This window comes from Camarhynchus parvulus, chromosome 1, assembly GCF_901933205.1.
Source record: "Camarhynchus parvulus chromosome 1, STF_HiC, whole genome shotgun sequence".
Taxonomy (NCBI): domain Eukaryota; kingdom Metazoa; phylum Chordata; class Aves; order Passeriformes; family Thraupidae; genus Camarhynchus; species Camarhynchus parvulus.
Window position 1 is genome coordinate 86,925,533 of NC_044571.1, and position 15,594 is coordinate 86,941,126.

The window sequence follows — 15,594 nt, forward strand, 5'->3', positions numbered from 1 at the left end:
TTTCTTCATTGATATATCAACCTTCTGATTATTTTTATTGCTTTGTCTAAGGCTGCAACTCCCCAGTCTCACTTCTACAGGAACATTTCCTAGTCTGAGATTTGTTCTAGTGCTAACTTCCAGCTGGGGCTGACTTTGAAGAGTGAGGCATAGCTGTGACATTTGATGTAGCAAATGCAGCTTAAACACAAGGGACAAATAGGGCAGAATGCATTTTGTTCTGGACTGCAGGTTAAACTGGGCTAGGACCTGTGATAGCTGCAAATGTGAGAGCAATGTTAGAATTACTAACAGACTTGAAAATATGGGGAGATAGTTAAGTAAGAAAGTTAAAAAGAGGAAAAAAACCTATAAATGTCTTGAAAAGGAAGCCAATCAGCTGAGAATCTGATATGGGGAAGGAGTGCAACTTCCTTTTCAGTTGTTAGGTTCTCATTTTTCTTTTATGTCTCAAAATCTTCCATGGTGCCAGGGCTGATTTCCTGGGCTAAGAAACTGAAGATCTCTTTGAAGCATTTCTGAGCTCCCAGGAATTCTTGGGTTATCACCAGTGCTTCCAGTGTTCAGCATAGCCTTCTTTGATGGGTAGAGGGTGAATGAATGTATGGGAAAGGCTCAGTAACCTATTCCTGTCACCCTCTGGAAACAAGGAGCTAAAAGACCCACTTTTACGTGGCAAAACTAAGGACAGGGTCACACTGTGATTAAATGGCATCAGAAATCACCTATGCTGAGGTGAAGTTCAAAAATGAATCGCCAGCTCCAGTGGTCAAAGGTAAGGAATGAATGGGTTGTTCGGGAGAAAGGGAGCTGGAGGGAGCAGGGTGAAGAAGAGGGAATGAAGATTTTTCCTTCTGTGACTTTGGTTCCTACCTGATCTTGATGGATTGGTGAGAAAAAGGAGCTAAATGATCAGGAGACTGGAAGAGTTTTGAAATAAGAGTCTTGAGAAACGCCTCCAAGAGGAAAGGCAAATGGGAGTTGCAACATGAACAAAAATGACTACTGGGAGCACAAACAGTAGGTTTCAAATGTCACTCATTAAGGAACCTGTTTGTGCTCCCTCAGTCCCTTACATGTTATGTAGTCTTGTAAGAGTCAAATTTGGACCATGCTGAGTACCAACAGTAGAGACTGTGGTTTATTACAAACAATCTGATCTGTCACAAAGGTGGAGGGGCTCCCAAAGCAGCAAATAAGCCCGTCCTGGCTGCTCTTGCCTCTGAGTGAGACTACAGATTGATGCTTGTGGAGAGGGTAGGAAAATCAACATGCCTGCTTATAGTAGAGCAGTCAGTTGTACTCTGCAGCTTCATGAGAAGTGGTACTGGCTGCAGAAACACAGCCCCATTGTCCATGGCTGATTGAGAAATGGTCCTTGGAGAAGAGAGACCCAAAACTTAAACACTCTGAAATATACAGAAGAAGAATTATTTAAGATCTGGAGGCAGATCCAAATCTGTTATTGATGTCTGCCACTCCTGAAAAACATTTAACACACCAAACAATTTTTTTTCCTATTAAAAATTACAGTGGTAAAATGGTTCTTTTACTAGACTTCATGCAAATTTAAGGCATATTCTGGTTAATATGTACTCTGTAGTCATTATTCCACAAGTAGAAACCCATAGAGATGTTCTGTGTAAGGCTCACTGCTTCTGCCTGACATATAGGACCCTACACAACAGCATGTTCCAGGGCAGGAAATGTATGTGTGCATAAATCAATGAATAATATTTTTAAAAAATGAAATAAATAATTACTGCTGCCTAAGGATATATAATAGCTTGCCTATTTACAGCTTTAGCTCAGTTTTACAATCCCAAACAGAGCAGGCATCAGCTCCACGTTATTCCTTGCTTGCTCTGAGGCACGAGTCATGGAAATAAATAGTGTACATTGTCCTGTCTGTCTTGAAAGCTCACTGTTTTCAGTGCACCAAGACTAGCTGGTTCTGGATGTAGTTAGCATTTCCACTGTGGTGAGGTGGAAGTTCCCCTTTGTGTTCCAAATTATTATTCCAAAGACATCAAGTCTGTTGTGTTGTGATCATGCTGGACATGTTGCAGAGCACAGACCAGCTGTGGAAAGCATTTTGCAGGGAGTTCAACCCCCCGAGTGTGCACAAGATTACTGCACTTCACTCGTGTTGCTGAGGTGCACAGCATGCAGTGCTCCCTGTGCCACCTGGGTGGGAGTGTGGGATGCTCAGGTCTGACTGGGCACAGGTTGAACAATGTCTGGATGTGCTGCATATCAAAAAAATCAGTTGGACTGGTTAGAGCTATTTCTGAAGTAAGTGCTTTGACTCCAGATCTTGAGGGGGCTCCTTGTTTTCACTAAGGCAAAAGAAAGAAAAACATTATTAGAAAAACATTATTTGACCAGGGAAACCTGGACCTTGTCTGTCCACTTATTTTCTCTCCAGATAATGAAAAATTATGCCTTTTTCCCTGCTATAGCGGTCTCTCCCAAGCCTTTGGGAAGTAGTCAGAAGGCATCCACAAAGAGCAGGTTTCTTACGGTCTTGCTTACTAGGCATGTCTGGCAGGCATACTTTGCTGCTGACAGACCTGGGAGCTTCATGCTGAACAATGAATGAAGGCTCTCTAAATCTTATCTTTGATAGTAGTCTCTCCCAAAGCTTCTTTACTCCTGTCCTGCAGTGAGTGCTGCTGTCTCTTTCCCCTCCTATTTGCCCTGGCTTGTGTACCTGCCACAACCTAGAACAATCCCCTAACCTGTTTGCTTCTCCTTCCCTGTGACGCACTCTCCTGCCTGCTCCCAAACCTCCTCAGTACTGGCAATATCTCTCTAGATAAAAGTGAGGTCCAGGCAAATCTTAATCTGAGTACTTTACTCAGGCTGCTGGCACAGCCCTCTGTTCTCCCCAAATATCTAGCCTAGCACAACCTAGTTTTATTACAGCAAATCTTTGAATCCTGACTTGGAAAGCAGGGATGGAATGAAAAATATATCTTTCAATCTTCCAATGGTGATGTGCCGTCATAGCCTTGCACATCTTTTGTCTCCCATCCTCTCTCAGATTATACCAATCTTCTGCACCGCAAGTTCAAAAAGCTAGTGGAACTGAAGGAGGCAGAAAAAGTTTTCTGGGGAGAAGTCAACATGAAATCTTCCTTTATGTCTTAAGTATCACAGTTTGAGCAATGTTGCATTTAGCAGCTTTGGACTCAATCTAGAAAGACATTGTTTCACTGTAGTTTTTGAGGCCCTGTGAAGGCCTCACCCCCAAAGGCCACCAATTATAATTGTTGGCTCACTGGCTGGGCTGGGAACACACTCGCTGAATTGGACTTTTCTACAGAAACCACAGACATTCCCTGCTCTGTCCCAGTCTGTCTTTCTCCCAGACCTTGTAACAGATTTTTTTTTTCTTTTGATGAGCTCTCCCTTGAGCGGTATATCCTTGGTATGTGGACTGTGGACTGACAGACCCATAGTTGACTGTAGTGTTTTGTTTTGTGTGCTTCTGTCACTTTTAGGACCTCCTGAAGCAAAGAAGCCTGAGCAACATCCCCAGAAATACCCACTGTGGCTGCCGTGGTTGATCTCACTGCTGCTTCTCTTGGTGTGCATTGCCCTTGTTGTTGTCCTCCTTGGTAAGTATGTGCAAGGAGATTACAAGGGAGACGTCTGGGGGAAGTGCTGGGAGAAAAGTATAGAAACCATGCTTCATGGTTGTCTGGGCTTTGTGTAAGGTCTCAAGTTTTCCTGCCCTGACTTTGTATATGTCTGCATACATCCTCCAGATCTTCCACTCCTTACCCCAAGGCCTTGTCAGTGCCTCGGGGTAAAGACTGGAATGTGCCCAGATTGCACATTCCAATCTTGCATGGCCTTTTTGGAACTGTGGAACAATTCTCTACTTTCATTCCCCACAAAAAGAACTCAGTTACGTTTGACAGATGGGAAAAAGTGGAGACAGAGGCACACGTGTCTATACAGGTAGCTGAATCTGCACTTAGGCTCTCTAAGGTACTTGGATATGCTTTGTGTCCTAGTGGAAAAATGGCTTCTCACAGTCCTGGCATCTCCAGGATTAACTGCATAGTGCAGTTAATTAACTCTCACAATTTTTAAGGGTTGATTGCAGAACAGTTCATTAGAGGTTATTCCTGGAGATGCTGTTTGTAAAGACTGTGATCACTGTTTCATTCTCACTTTCTATTAAAGATAATTCATGGCATGCTTGCACAAGTTGTTAATAACCACAATGGATTCTGGAAGAGGCATCTTATTATGATAAATCACTGCCTTTCCTTATGTCGCCCTTAGCATCTGAGTCCCAGACGTTTTTATTTCTTTGTTCCCAAATGTATAACCTTTCACGGTACTCAGCCAAAAGGCTGGGGAGTTTTAGCCTGGGGTGTTAGCATCTGATACCTTCTACACACGGAAGGTTTAATATTTTAGTGAAATTTTATTTACCCAGGTTAATCGATGCTACACAGGATTTTGGTTTAGCATAGCGATACCAGTATGAATTGCATGTAACAGAGAGTGGCCACTGCAATGCACAGGCGGATCACAATACAAACATAATTTTAATTGCTGGTCATACAAGCATGGAATCATAGAATCATTAATGTTGGAAAAGACAACTCAGGTCATGTAGTTCAACCACTAACCAACCACTGCCAAGCCCACCACTAATCCATGTCTCCAAGGGCCACATCTACTTGTCTTTTGAGCGCTAGTGGGAATGGTGACTCCAACACTTCTCTGGGCAGCCTGTTCCAATGCTTGGCCACCTTTCAGTGAAGAAGCTTTTACTAATATCCAATCTAAATCTTTCCTGGCACAACTTCAGACCATTTCCTCTTGTCCTGTTTGTTGTTACCTGGGAGAAGGGGCTGACCCCTACCTGGCTACAAACTCCTTTCAGGGAGTTGTTGACAGCAATAAGGTCACCTGTGAGCATCCTTTTCTTCAGGATAAACACCACCAGCTCCTTTAGCTGCTCCTCATAGGACTTGTGCTTCAGACTCATGCTGAGCTCCACTGCCCTTCTCTGGAGATGCTCCAACACTTGAATATATTTCTCGTTATGAGGGGCCCAAACAGGACATAGATCTGCAGTATGCTCCACATTAAGACATTGAATGGCCCCAAATGCCATGACAAAATAGGGGAGTTAAAGCCAGCTCAGGCCCATTGCTTTCTTCAGGTATGACAAACAAAAGTTAGTCATTCAGTTTCTTACGCCATTTTGGACTAAGATACCCACTTGTCCTATGCTGGTTTGGCTAACTGAGGAAGATGCTGCCCACTTTTGATCTCTGAGGAAATGAAAACTTCCACAGCTGCTAATTCCCTCAGGTGAACAAAACTACAAGCCAAATTTCTTCTCATCCTTTATATTTATGTAGGGGTAAGGTTACCTTTATTGGCAATGGGGGTGCTCAGCCAGGCATTGCCCTTGCCCATCTCCTCTAAGCCTTCCTCCATTACAGCAATGCACTCATCAGGCATTGGAGCCACCAGGATTCTTCTGCTCATAAGTAAAAATAGCTCTAAATTAAATGATTGATGAAAATAGGCATCTGGATTGTTGAGCACACCCTGATCAGCTCCTGATCTCTATTCTTAATTGTCTGAGTTACTAGGATGTCCTTGGGATTGTGGCTGTGGCCTGTCACCAAGAGGGCATTATTCCCCACAAAGTGGAGCTAGTAAGTCCTAGGGGTTTGTGCTGCACCCTGGTTTCAGCAGCCCCAGTTGTAAGTGATTCCCTTCACCTGCACTGTGTGTTGCTGATGGAACAGGCCCAGCTGAGGGCGACTCCCCCAGGTGCCCGTTGCTGTGTAGCTGAGGAAGAGGCAGAGGGTGACAAGGAGAGGCTGCTTTGTGGACTGGCAGCTGGGCTGTGGGTGTGTGCATGGCAGGGTGGCTGTGGTTGGGAGGGCTCCCTCCTGCCGTGTGTGTGGCATGTGCCCAGTGGGATGTGCTTCCAGGGGTCCCTCTGCTGTCTGACTGGGAAGACACAGGGCTCCTTCTGGCTGCGAAGGCAGCTGTGCCACTGGTGTGGGCCAGGAGAGGTGACAGCTGGGAGCATGCTTGCTGGGGAAATGGTGGAAGGAGAGTCCAGGGGCCAGAGATGCTGTGTGAGGAGCTGGGAGCAAGGGCTAATCCTGCTGCCTTTCCTGTCCCTTTGCAGCGGTTCCCTTCTGCCGCAGCAGTGACCAGCCCTCAGCCCTGCAGCAGCAGTTCTCGGAGTGGGAGTGCGACTCAGCGGTGCCACAAGGCACAGGTCAGTATCCCAATGTCCCCTCTTCCTTGGGGCTAAGGGCCTCAAGGGGGCCGTGCCAGGGCAGGTCAAACCACATCCCCAACAGAACTTTGGAGAGACCTGAGATCCCCTTACAAGGATTACCCTGGCTTTGGGTACACAGAGCTCACTGGTCATACCCCAAAGCAATGGGAAGGAATGTCTGCACTATCCTTGTTTATTCAAGCACTTTCTGTCAGGAAAAGTCACTAAGGAGGACGTGAGCACTGTCCCTGGAAAACCTGGATCTCTGCAATCACCATCTCTTGTTAGTAGCCTGCATCTCTCTGTCCTGTTCCCTGCACAGACCGAGGCTGGATGTGCTGCCCAAAGGGCTGGAGAAGGTTTCAAGGAAGCTGCTATTTCCTGTCCACTGACACGATGACATGTGCTGAGAGTGCACAGAACTGCACTGGGATGGGCTCCCAGCTGGTGGTGATCACCAGCAAGGCAGAGCAGGTAAGTGCACAGGGCCCCAGAGAGAGGGACCCAGCAGGCAGAGCCGCAGTGCCGGGCCCTGGAGGGCACTCAGAGCCCCTCCTTGTCCTGCAGGGGAGGGGGAAGGTCCTGTCTGCACCTCTGCAGCACCAGCCCCCTCTGCCACCAGCCCCACATCATGGGGATTCCCAATGCCTCTCTGTGCTCCGTCCTGCCACTCATGGACATTGTTCTCTCTCTGATTGCCAGGAATTCCTCTCTGAGCAGAAAAATCAAGATGTGCCAAAAGTGAATTTCTACATTGGTTTGTTTGAGGATAAGTTGGGCCAGTGGCACTGGGTGGACAAGACTCCATACAATGTGACAGCAGCGTGAGTATCTCTGGATGAAGGGTGTTTGGTGTGACTCCTGGTAGGGAAAGAAAGTAGGAGAGATGTGAGAGGTTGAGGTGCTGCATGAGAGGGAGTTTTGACCCCACTGTCTTGGCAGAGACTAAAGATGCAGAAGGAGAGAACTTTGTAGTACACCCGGTTCACATGTGCCCATCTTTGCTGGTATTGGTTACGAATTAACTACCTGTTATCTGGAAATCATTGCTGTCAGCCTAGAAAAAGCTGCACCTTGCCATCAGCAAGAACCCTTAATACTTGACAGGCCTTGCCTGGCCTACACAGCACTTATGTGAGCAAAATGGCCCGTGCTGGAATGCAGACAAAGAGATGGGGCAGAGGGAGAGAGCAGCAGGACTGTCCTTGCTGTGCCTTCTTCTGGAGAACAAACATGCCCTGGAGTCCAGCACAGGCCTCTGCTGGGAGTGAGGTGCATGGGGTGAGTGGTGCTGATCAGTTGCCCCCAGCAGGATGGAGCAGGGGGGCCCTGTTGTGCTGGAAGGCTGTAGGAAGGAGGCAGGTTTCCATGTGCCACTGGTGCCAGTGGGATATGGAGTGGGAGGAAGGGGACTGCTTCAGTCCATGAATCAGCATTGGGAATTTCTGTCTCTTGCCTTCAAATCATCCATCCCACTGGGGCCTTTTCCTGCAGTGCTTTACAGTGGGCACTGGGGAGTAACAAGCCTGTCTGTCTCCCAGGTTCTGGCGAAACGGGGAACCAAGTCCAGGCAATGATGAGAACTGCACTGTAATGCATTTGCCTGAACGGAGCTTCAACAACTGGAATGATGTCAAACCACACATAAGGCAGTATCGAATTTGTGAAGCTGCAGCAGTAATTGTGTGATGGAAATACCTCTGACCTGAGTAAAGCTGGGAACTCAGCAGGGAGCTGGGAACAGCTCTGGCTGTGCTGGGAAGGGTGGGGAGCTCTGACACATCTTCACTGTGTGGGGCGGGACCATGTGTGTGGAAGTGAAATGGGCTTTGTCCAGCATCCCCAGTGCATGTGGTGGCTCAGGGAACACAGGGAGGCTCAGGCTCTTTGAAGCATCTCCTGTGTTCTTGTGTTGTCTTCTCTCTGCGTGGTTCCAGCAGCCTCTGGCTGAAAAGAGATGGACTTCTCCAGGAGGAAGACACTGGAATGGAAGACAGATATCCCAAGATTCAATGTCCTTTGTCTCCTTGAGCAGAGCTGTTTGCTTTTTGTGTAGTCACACATAAAATGTCCTCTAGCTGTACTGGTTGTGCTGAACAAATTCTGAAATCTTAGACAAGACAAAATACAGTATCACACCAATGAAGAAATTCTCCGTACCCTGTCTCTGTATCTCTTTTTTCCTCCATATCTAAGCTGGAGAGGTAAAGTCCTAGAGTCACGGAACGGTTTGAGTTGTATGGAAACTTTAAGGATCAAGTTTTCAACCTCTAGGTCTTGAGCAGGGACCCCTTCCACTACAGCAGTCTGCTCAAAGCCCCATGCAGCCTGGCCTTGAACACTTCAAGGGCTGGGCTATGCACAGCTTCTCTGGGAAACATGTGCCAGTGCCTCGCATCCCTTACAGAAAAGAATTTCTTCCTAATACCTTCTTCCTAACACCTGCCCTCTTTCAGTTTAAACCCCTTTGCCATATGCACAACATGCCCTTGTGCACTATATGCCCTTGTAAATAGTGCTTCTCCAGCCTTCTTGGAATCCTCCCGGAAAGCTGCTATAAGACCAACTTGGAATCTCCTCTTTCCCATGCTGAACAATCCCAATTCTTTTAGCTTCTGCTCCAGCCCTCTGTCTCTATCCTCATTGCCTTCATCTTTGTGGCCCTCCCTTTGGACTTGTTGCCATGGGAGAAACAATCCACACTGGCCCTTCAGATCCACCTGGAGGAAAAAGTCGTCTTCCTGACTCAGAGCTGATCCCAGGCTCACCTGAGGCAGCAGCATTCCTGGAAAGCCAAATCCTCAGTGGTGCCTGGGATGGCATGCCTACCCAGGCCAGACCGTGCTGCAGAGGAGGCTGAAGAGACAGGGCTCCTGCTGCACATGACATCCCATCCAGAACATCAGTGCCTACTGCATTGCCTTCACGTCCTGCTGTAGACCATTGGACAGCATGGATCTTCCTTTGCTCCATCTCTTCCCACTTCCTGCCTCCTGTGTCCTTGCTTCTCTTTCCTCAGGAAACACCAAGTGCCCAAGTCACCTGAGGGAACAGTGCCAGCTCCCCACAGGGAATGCAATTGGGTGTCCAGCTCCTGTCTGTGCGCCTCCATCCTACCTATGGAAGTGAATCCTCCCTCTGTGTCCCAGAGAGAGGGGGGAATTTGTTCTGGAGACAAGGTGCCCAGGAGATTTGGCTCCCTAATCCAGTTGGAGAAGTTGTATGAACGGCAGCGCAGGTGCTGCAGGTGGCTGCAGGTCCACATGCACAGCTCGAGGTAGCAGTGAGACACAGCGGGTAGGGACAGTAGATCCTACATATCTAGGGACATATGGAAGAAAGAGGACATATACATGCAAAACACCACACAAATCAGCACAGGCAGTAAGCACTGATCCCAACTCAAAGAGCTGCCCGTTCCTGTTCTTCTCCCTGGTTGCAGCAGGATGAAATCCTTCAGAAAAAATGCCTGTTTACAGCTGTACAATGTGGCCCTGTGAGTGTGGGCCTCTCCTTCTACACCTGGAAACCACACCCTGCAGTGGCACAGCTTCTCCCAACACCAGCCTGGGCTGCTGGGCTTCCCACTAGCTGGAAAGGCCTGCTTGTCTGGGGTCTTGAGCACCATTCCCATGCGTTTCTGGCTTTTGCCATGCAGGATCCCCTTTAGGCCTCCCCTCTGCCATAACTCTTAGCACACAAACAGGACAAGGAGCACATTTCCTGTCTTCCCTGCTGCACACGAGAGCCAGCCCAGCACAGGAGGCTTAGGCCTGCTGTGGTGCAGCCAGTGAAGGTGCACGGTCCCTGAAGGACAGAGCTGACCAGCACGTTCCTCTGCTGGCTGTCCACTTCTGGGGTCAGCCTGTGGTGAGCAGCAGCCCCTGCTCGGTCTGGACATGGCCCCCTCCCCTTGGCTGTAGGAAGAAGGCAGGATTCCACTCATCATGGACTGATGCCCATGGGAACAGGGCAGGAGGAAAACAAGGGTGATTGATCCGGGGAATTTGGGATGAATCAGGATCTGGAAGAGTCTGTCTCCATGTCACTCTGAGCCCTGAGACCCCAGGCCCTGGAGCTCATCCTTCCCTGCAAGACGTGACAAGGCCATGGTGCAGGGTGACACCTCTCCACTTCTGGAGCCCTGGGGAGCTGACTAATGTGAAAGGTGCAGCCTGTGTTGGAATCCTCCAGAAGGCAGCAGGACAGTAGGGCTGGAACAATCTCCCACAGCAATGACAGCCATTGTCTCCTGTCCTGGTTTGAAAAGGAAGTGAGTTTTTTGGGATGCTGTGGTCAAACCAATAGGTGCTCAGATTTGAATATTGGCACCTGGTGTTGCCACTGAGGACATGGATACTCCTCTGAGACCACAGGGGGTTAAAAGCAGAGCACTCCCAGGGGGAAGCTCTCTTGGGTTCCAGTCAGTGAAAGGGTCCGAGCTCCCCTGCCCGGCTGCGGGCTGGGTGGGGAAGGGGAAGCCATGCGGACGGGTGAGGTAGGCCAGGCCTTGGGCAGAGAAGGGAGGTGAAGGCCCCTGCAGGCTGGAAGGGTGGAGGAACACTGAGAGGCATCGGGCACCCCCACCCCAGAGAGAGAGAGAGAGCCTGGGCCTGTGCTTGTGCCACCTTGAAATTTGATAGCACAGCTGGCCAAGGAGGAGAAGGGGAGGGTGCAGGGAGAAGGTGCCTGGCAGGACAGCCGTGGGAGTTCTGGACAGGCAGAGCCTGAGATTTTTAACCCTTTTCTTGGATGATGGAAACCTTACAAAGGCTGATCCACCTGGAGTTGAATGAGAAGAGAGATAGAGATGAGATAAGACGAAATGGGCCTCGAGAGAAGTGAAGAAGAATCTTAGGTGGGAGGAGGTGATGGAGTGGCCTTTGGCTGGACTTTTCTTGTATAGCCATGGACAGAACCATTTTTTCCTGCGACACAGAGACTGCATTTAGGGGGGAGGCAATGGCTTGGAGCCAAGAGAGTTCAGTGTTGTTATGTGGAGTGCATGAACAGAGATGACAGGTGAGGAGGGTGGTGGTGCCCTCCGTCTTCAGGGAAGGAGAAGAAGATCTCTGTTCTCAAGACCCCTCGGCCCCAGGGGGTGAATCTGGGGGGGACAGGTGTCCCGAAAGTGAGAGACTGTGGTGTTTTTTTTGGAACTGGGCAAAGCATCCTTAAAAGGGGAACCCTAGAAGCAGCTCTGGTCCATGCACAGTGGTGAGAGCACTGGGCATGGAAGGAAGATGTCACGATGGCAAATGATCTCTGGGCGGTGCCATGTGTGACATAGAAACACAAGAGGTTTCAACTGTGTTTCCAGGAGAAGCCTGTGGTACAAGAGGGACTCCTCATTCCTTGATGAACTGAGAATTGATTATCTAAAGGGCGGTGATGGACTGAGAGTTGGTGATCTGAGGAGTGGTAACTGAATTGAGAATCCAAGGTTTTGTACTACTGTGATGTACTGGAAATTTGGTGGGGGGAGGAGAAATGTTTTTTGGAAGGTTTTCATTCTGAGTTCTGTGTGTTTCTTTTTATATATAGTTGTAAGTTAATAAAGCTTTACTTCTTTATTCCTAAGTTGGAGCCTGCTTTGCTCTATTCCTGATCACATCTCACAGTAGACACCTGGGAGCATATATTTTCATGGAAGCACTGGCATCGTGCCAGCATCAAACCGTGACATCTCCAAATATCTGAAGCTGAAGCATAAAATGCCTGATGGAGGTAACTTCATCCTGAGGACAATGGGAGGCCAGCGGTTACACACAGAGGGTCTTTGAGGCGGGTGTGAACGCTGCAGCCTGCATCCCCACTTGGCTGAGAGGGAATATTGTGTGGAAGACTGAGGGCCAGGCAGTTGGTAGCATCCCTCCCTCCTCTGCTCTGAACACTTCTAACTCAGGCTCTCTTCATGTGACGGAGGTCCATCCCGAAGATGCTCCATTTGCCTTGTCAGGGCCTAGGAACCTCCTGTCAGTTACTCCTGCCTGGCAAAGACTGGCTTTGCAAGGAGATTGGCTATTTGCTGCCAGTCACTAGGACACATGGGCAGTGGTGTGGTCAGCTGCCTGAGGAACAGCCTGCAGAGAACAATCCAGTGTTGTCCCCATGCCTTTGGGAACTCTCCAGAAAAAAGGCCACATTCCCTCTCTGTCTTGAGCACATTCGCTCTGTGTCCTGCTATTGCTGCTCAGTGAGACTGGAGGTGCTGCACAATGGGCTGGAGAGGCTCCCTAGTTGCTGCTCCCACATATTGGCTGAACAGATATCTTGGAAAGCAAGGACACAGGCTCCCACAGGGTGGGGATCAATGCAGATGCACATCATCAGAGTGGGAGTCTTCGAAGGGAGTCTTGCAAACAAATGCTCAAACTGGCCACTGTTTGCCCTCCTGAAGCCTCTGGTTGTCATCCAGCCCATCAGTCATCCACACAATATTCCCTCTCAGCTAAGTGGGGATGCAGGCTGCAGCGTTCACACCCGCCTCAAAGACCCTCTGTGTGTAACTGCTGGCCTCCCATTTTCCTGAGGATGAGGTTACCTCCATCAGGCATTTTATGCTTCAGCTTCAGGTATTTGCAGACAATGGCTGTCATTGCTGTGGGAGATTGTTCCAGCCCTACTGTCCTGCTGCCTTCTGGAGGATTCCAACACAGGCTGCACCTTTCACATTAGTCAGCTCCCCAGGGCTCCAGAAGTGGAGAGGTGTCACCCTGCACCATGGCCTTGTCACGTCTTGCAGGGAAGGATGAGCTCCAGGGCCTGGGGTCTCAGGGCTCAGAGTGACATGGAGACAGACTCTTCCAGATCCTGATTCATCCCAAATTCCCCGGATCAATCACCCTTGTTTTCCTCCTGCCCTGTTCCCATGGGCATCAGTCCATGATGAGTGGAATCCTGCCTTCTTCCTACAGCCAAGGGGAGGGGGCCATGTCCAGACCGAGCAGGGGCTGCTGCTCACCACAGGCTGACCCCAGAAGTGGACAGCCAGCAGAGGAACGTGCTGGTCAGCTCTGTCCTTCAGGGACCGTGCACCTTCACTGGCTGCACTACAGCAGGCCTAAGCCTCCTGTGCTGGGCTGGCTCTCGTGTGCAGCAGGGAAGACAGGAAATGTGCTCCTTGTCCTGTTTGTGTGCTAAGAGTTATGGCAGAGGGGAGGCCTAAAGGGGATCCTGCATGGCAAAAGCCAGAAACGCATGGGAATGGTGCTCAAGACCTGGATAAGGAGGTCCCCTCTGGGCAGACCCAAGCCCAGCAGCCCAGGCTGGTGTTGGGAGAAGCTGTGCACGGCAGGGCATGGTTTCCAGGCTGCACATGGAGAGGCCCTCACCTGCAGGGCCAGGAGGATGTGCTGTCACCACTACCCATTCTTGAAGTGACAGCCTGGTAGGCCAGGCCAGAGCTGGCTCCATGAGGGCTCATCTCCTGCATGTTTCAGGAAGAAAGTCTCAGCCCAGGACTCCTGTGCAGGAAGAACTCACAAGGAAGATGGAGAGCCATTCCATGAAGTGAGAGGACACAGTTGGATCCCTGAGGTGGAGCCCCACTGCGTTTCTTTTGCTCCCTATCCTGTTTTTCAGGCTGTGTTCAGAAGGAGGCAAAGCAGGGACTATTTCATTCCACTAATGCAAAGACAGAGCCCCATGGGGAGGAAAAGGTAACAACAAGTCTAAAAGCAGAAATTGCCCTGAACACGTGAGAAGGGACAAACCAGGAGGCCAGGAGACAAGCTGGCAGGACAAGGGATGTGGGAACTAGAGAAATGAATGGAAAAGCAGAGAAGAACACATCCCTGGAAGGCAGATGCATGCAAATGCACAGTGGAGAAGACAGTCAACATGCAAACAAACTCTCAGGCAAGTGGATAAAATGCTGCTTTGCAGGGACGAGCTTGACCCCCATAAGAGTCCCAAAACCAGAAGGGCTGTCTGGCAGTGGGTCTCCAGGGGAGGCACACTGACTCTGGGTCTAGATGTGTGACTTAGGGAGTTGTATTGTGCTCACAGCCAGAGAACTGGGCGTAGTCCAAGCCAGCAGGGAATGAGAGTAGGCTGAGGCAAAGAGAGAGAAATGGCATCAAGAAATAGCTTAAGTAGGAGTTGTGAGGAAAGGTAAGGCTTGGAACTGGGAGAAAGCAATGGAAGCAGGGAGAAGCATCTCGGGCCTGAAGAGGCTGTAAAGAGCACAGTGGTCATGTTCCCACCACAGGGCACCAAGGGACATTAACTCAGGTGTCATCAGAGGATTTAGTTCTGCATGAAACACACATCTGCACTGGGAACCTGGAGAGGACCAGGACACCAGGAAAGGGAAGGGAGCATATTTGCAGCACAGCATGTCTCCAGTTCCCCAGTACCACTGCAAGTCTCTGCTGATGACTGATTTCTCACAGCTGCCTGTGACACTTCTTCACATCAGCTCCTGTTATTGACTGTAACCTGTGGAATGAAGTCAAATCCCTGCCAGGGTCAATACTACAGCAGCGGACATAGCCTTGCTGAGAGGGACTTTGTACACAAGAATGTTGTCATAGGACAAAGGGGAATGGCTTTAGACTGACAGAGGGCAGGTTTTGATTGCATATTAGGGAGGAATAGTGGTTCCCTCCTAATATTTAGGAAAGTGAGGTGACGAGGCACTGGAACCAGTTGCCCTTAGGAGACGTATGCCAACTCTAATATGTTCAAAGTCAGGCTGGATGGGGATATGAGCAACCTGGTCCAGTGGAAGGGGTCCCTGCCCATGATCCAGGGGACTTGAAACTAGACTATCCTTAAAAGTCTCTTCCAATCCAAACGATTCCATGGTTTGTGGATTATTTCCCCACAGCCGAGAGATGGAAAAGGAAAGAGAGATACGCACCCAGAGCACAGGGCCTTTCTTTATTGGTCTGATACTGTATTTTCTCTTGTCTAAGATTTCAGAATTTGTTCAGCACAACCAGTACAGCTAGAGGACATTTTGTGTGTGACTACACAAAAAGCAAACAGCTCTGCTCAAGGAGACAAAGGACATTGAATCTTGGGATATCTGTCTTCCATTCCAGTGTCTTCCTCCTGGAGAAGTCCATCTCTTTTCAGCCAGAGGCTGCTGGAACCACGCAGAGAGAAGACAACACAAGAACACAGGAGATACTTCAAAGAGCCTGAGCCTCCCTGTGTTCCCTGAGCCACCACATGCACTGGGGATGCTGGACAAAGCCCATTTCACTTCCACACACATGGTCCCACCCCACACAGTGAAGATGTGTCAGAGCTCCCCACCCTTCCCAGCACAGCCAGAGCTGTTCCCAGCTCCCTGCTGAGTTCCCAGC

The 15,594-nt window shown here is 49.4% G+C and overlaps 1 protein-coding gene across 1 annotated transcript; it reads left to right on the plus strand.

Annotated features, from left to right (window-relative positions):
- Positions 1-622: 622 nt before the first annotated feature.
- LOC115907315 (C-type lectin domain family 4 member A-like) lies at positions 623-7,966 on the plus strand. The gene is made up of 6 exons (XM_030955145.1): positions 623-775; positions 3,507-3,623; positions 6,182-6,274; positions 6,600-6,751; positions 6,980-7,101; positions 7,819-7,966. Exons 1-6 carry the CDS (start codon positions 709-711, stop codon positions 7,964-7,966), a joined length of 699 nt encoding a protein of 232 aa, XP_030811005.1. The 5' UTR covers positions 623-708.
- The last annotated feature ends 7,628 nt before the right edge of the window (positions 7,967-15,594 follow it).

Excerpts from the sequence above, each read along its gene's own strand:
- LOC115907315 (XM_030955145.1), top strand. The coding sequence starts at position 709 with ATGGCATCAGAAATCACCTATGCTGAGGTGAAGTTCAAAAATGAATCG. Across the intron at positions 776-3,506 it reads GCCAGCTCCAGTGGTCAAAG|GACCTCCTGAAGCAAAGAAG; the intron begins GTAAGGAATGAA and ends TGTCACTTTTAG. Across the intron at positions 6,752-6,979 it reads TCACCAGCAAGGCAGAGCAG|GAATTCCTCTCTGAGCAGAA; the intron begins GTAAGTGCACAG and ends TCTGATTGCCAG.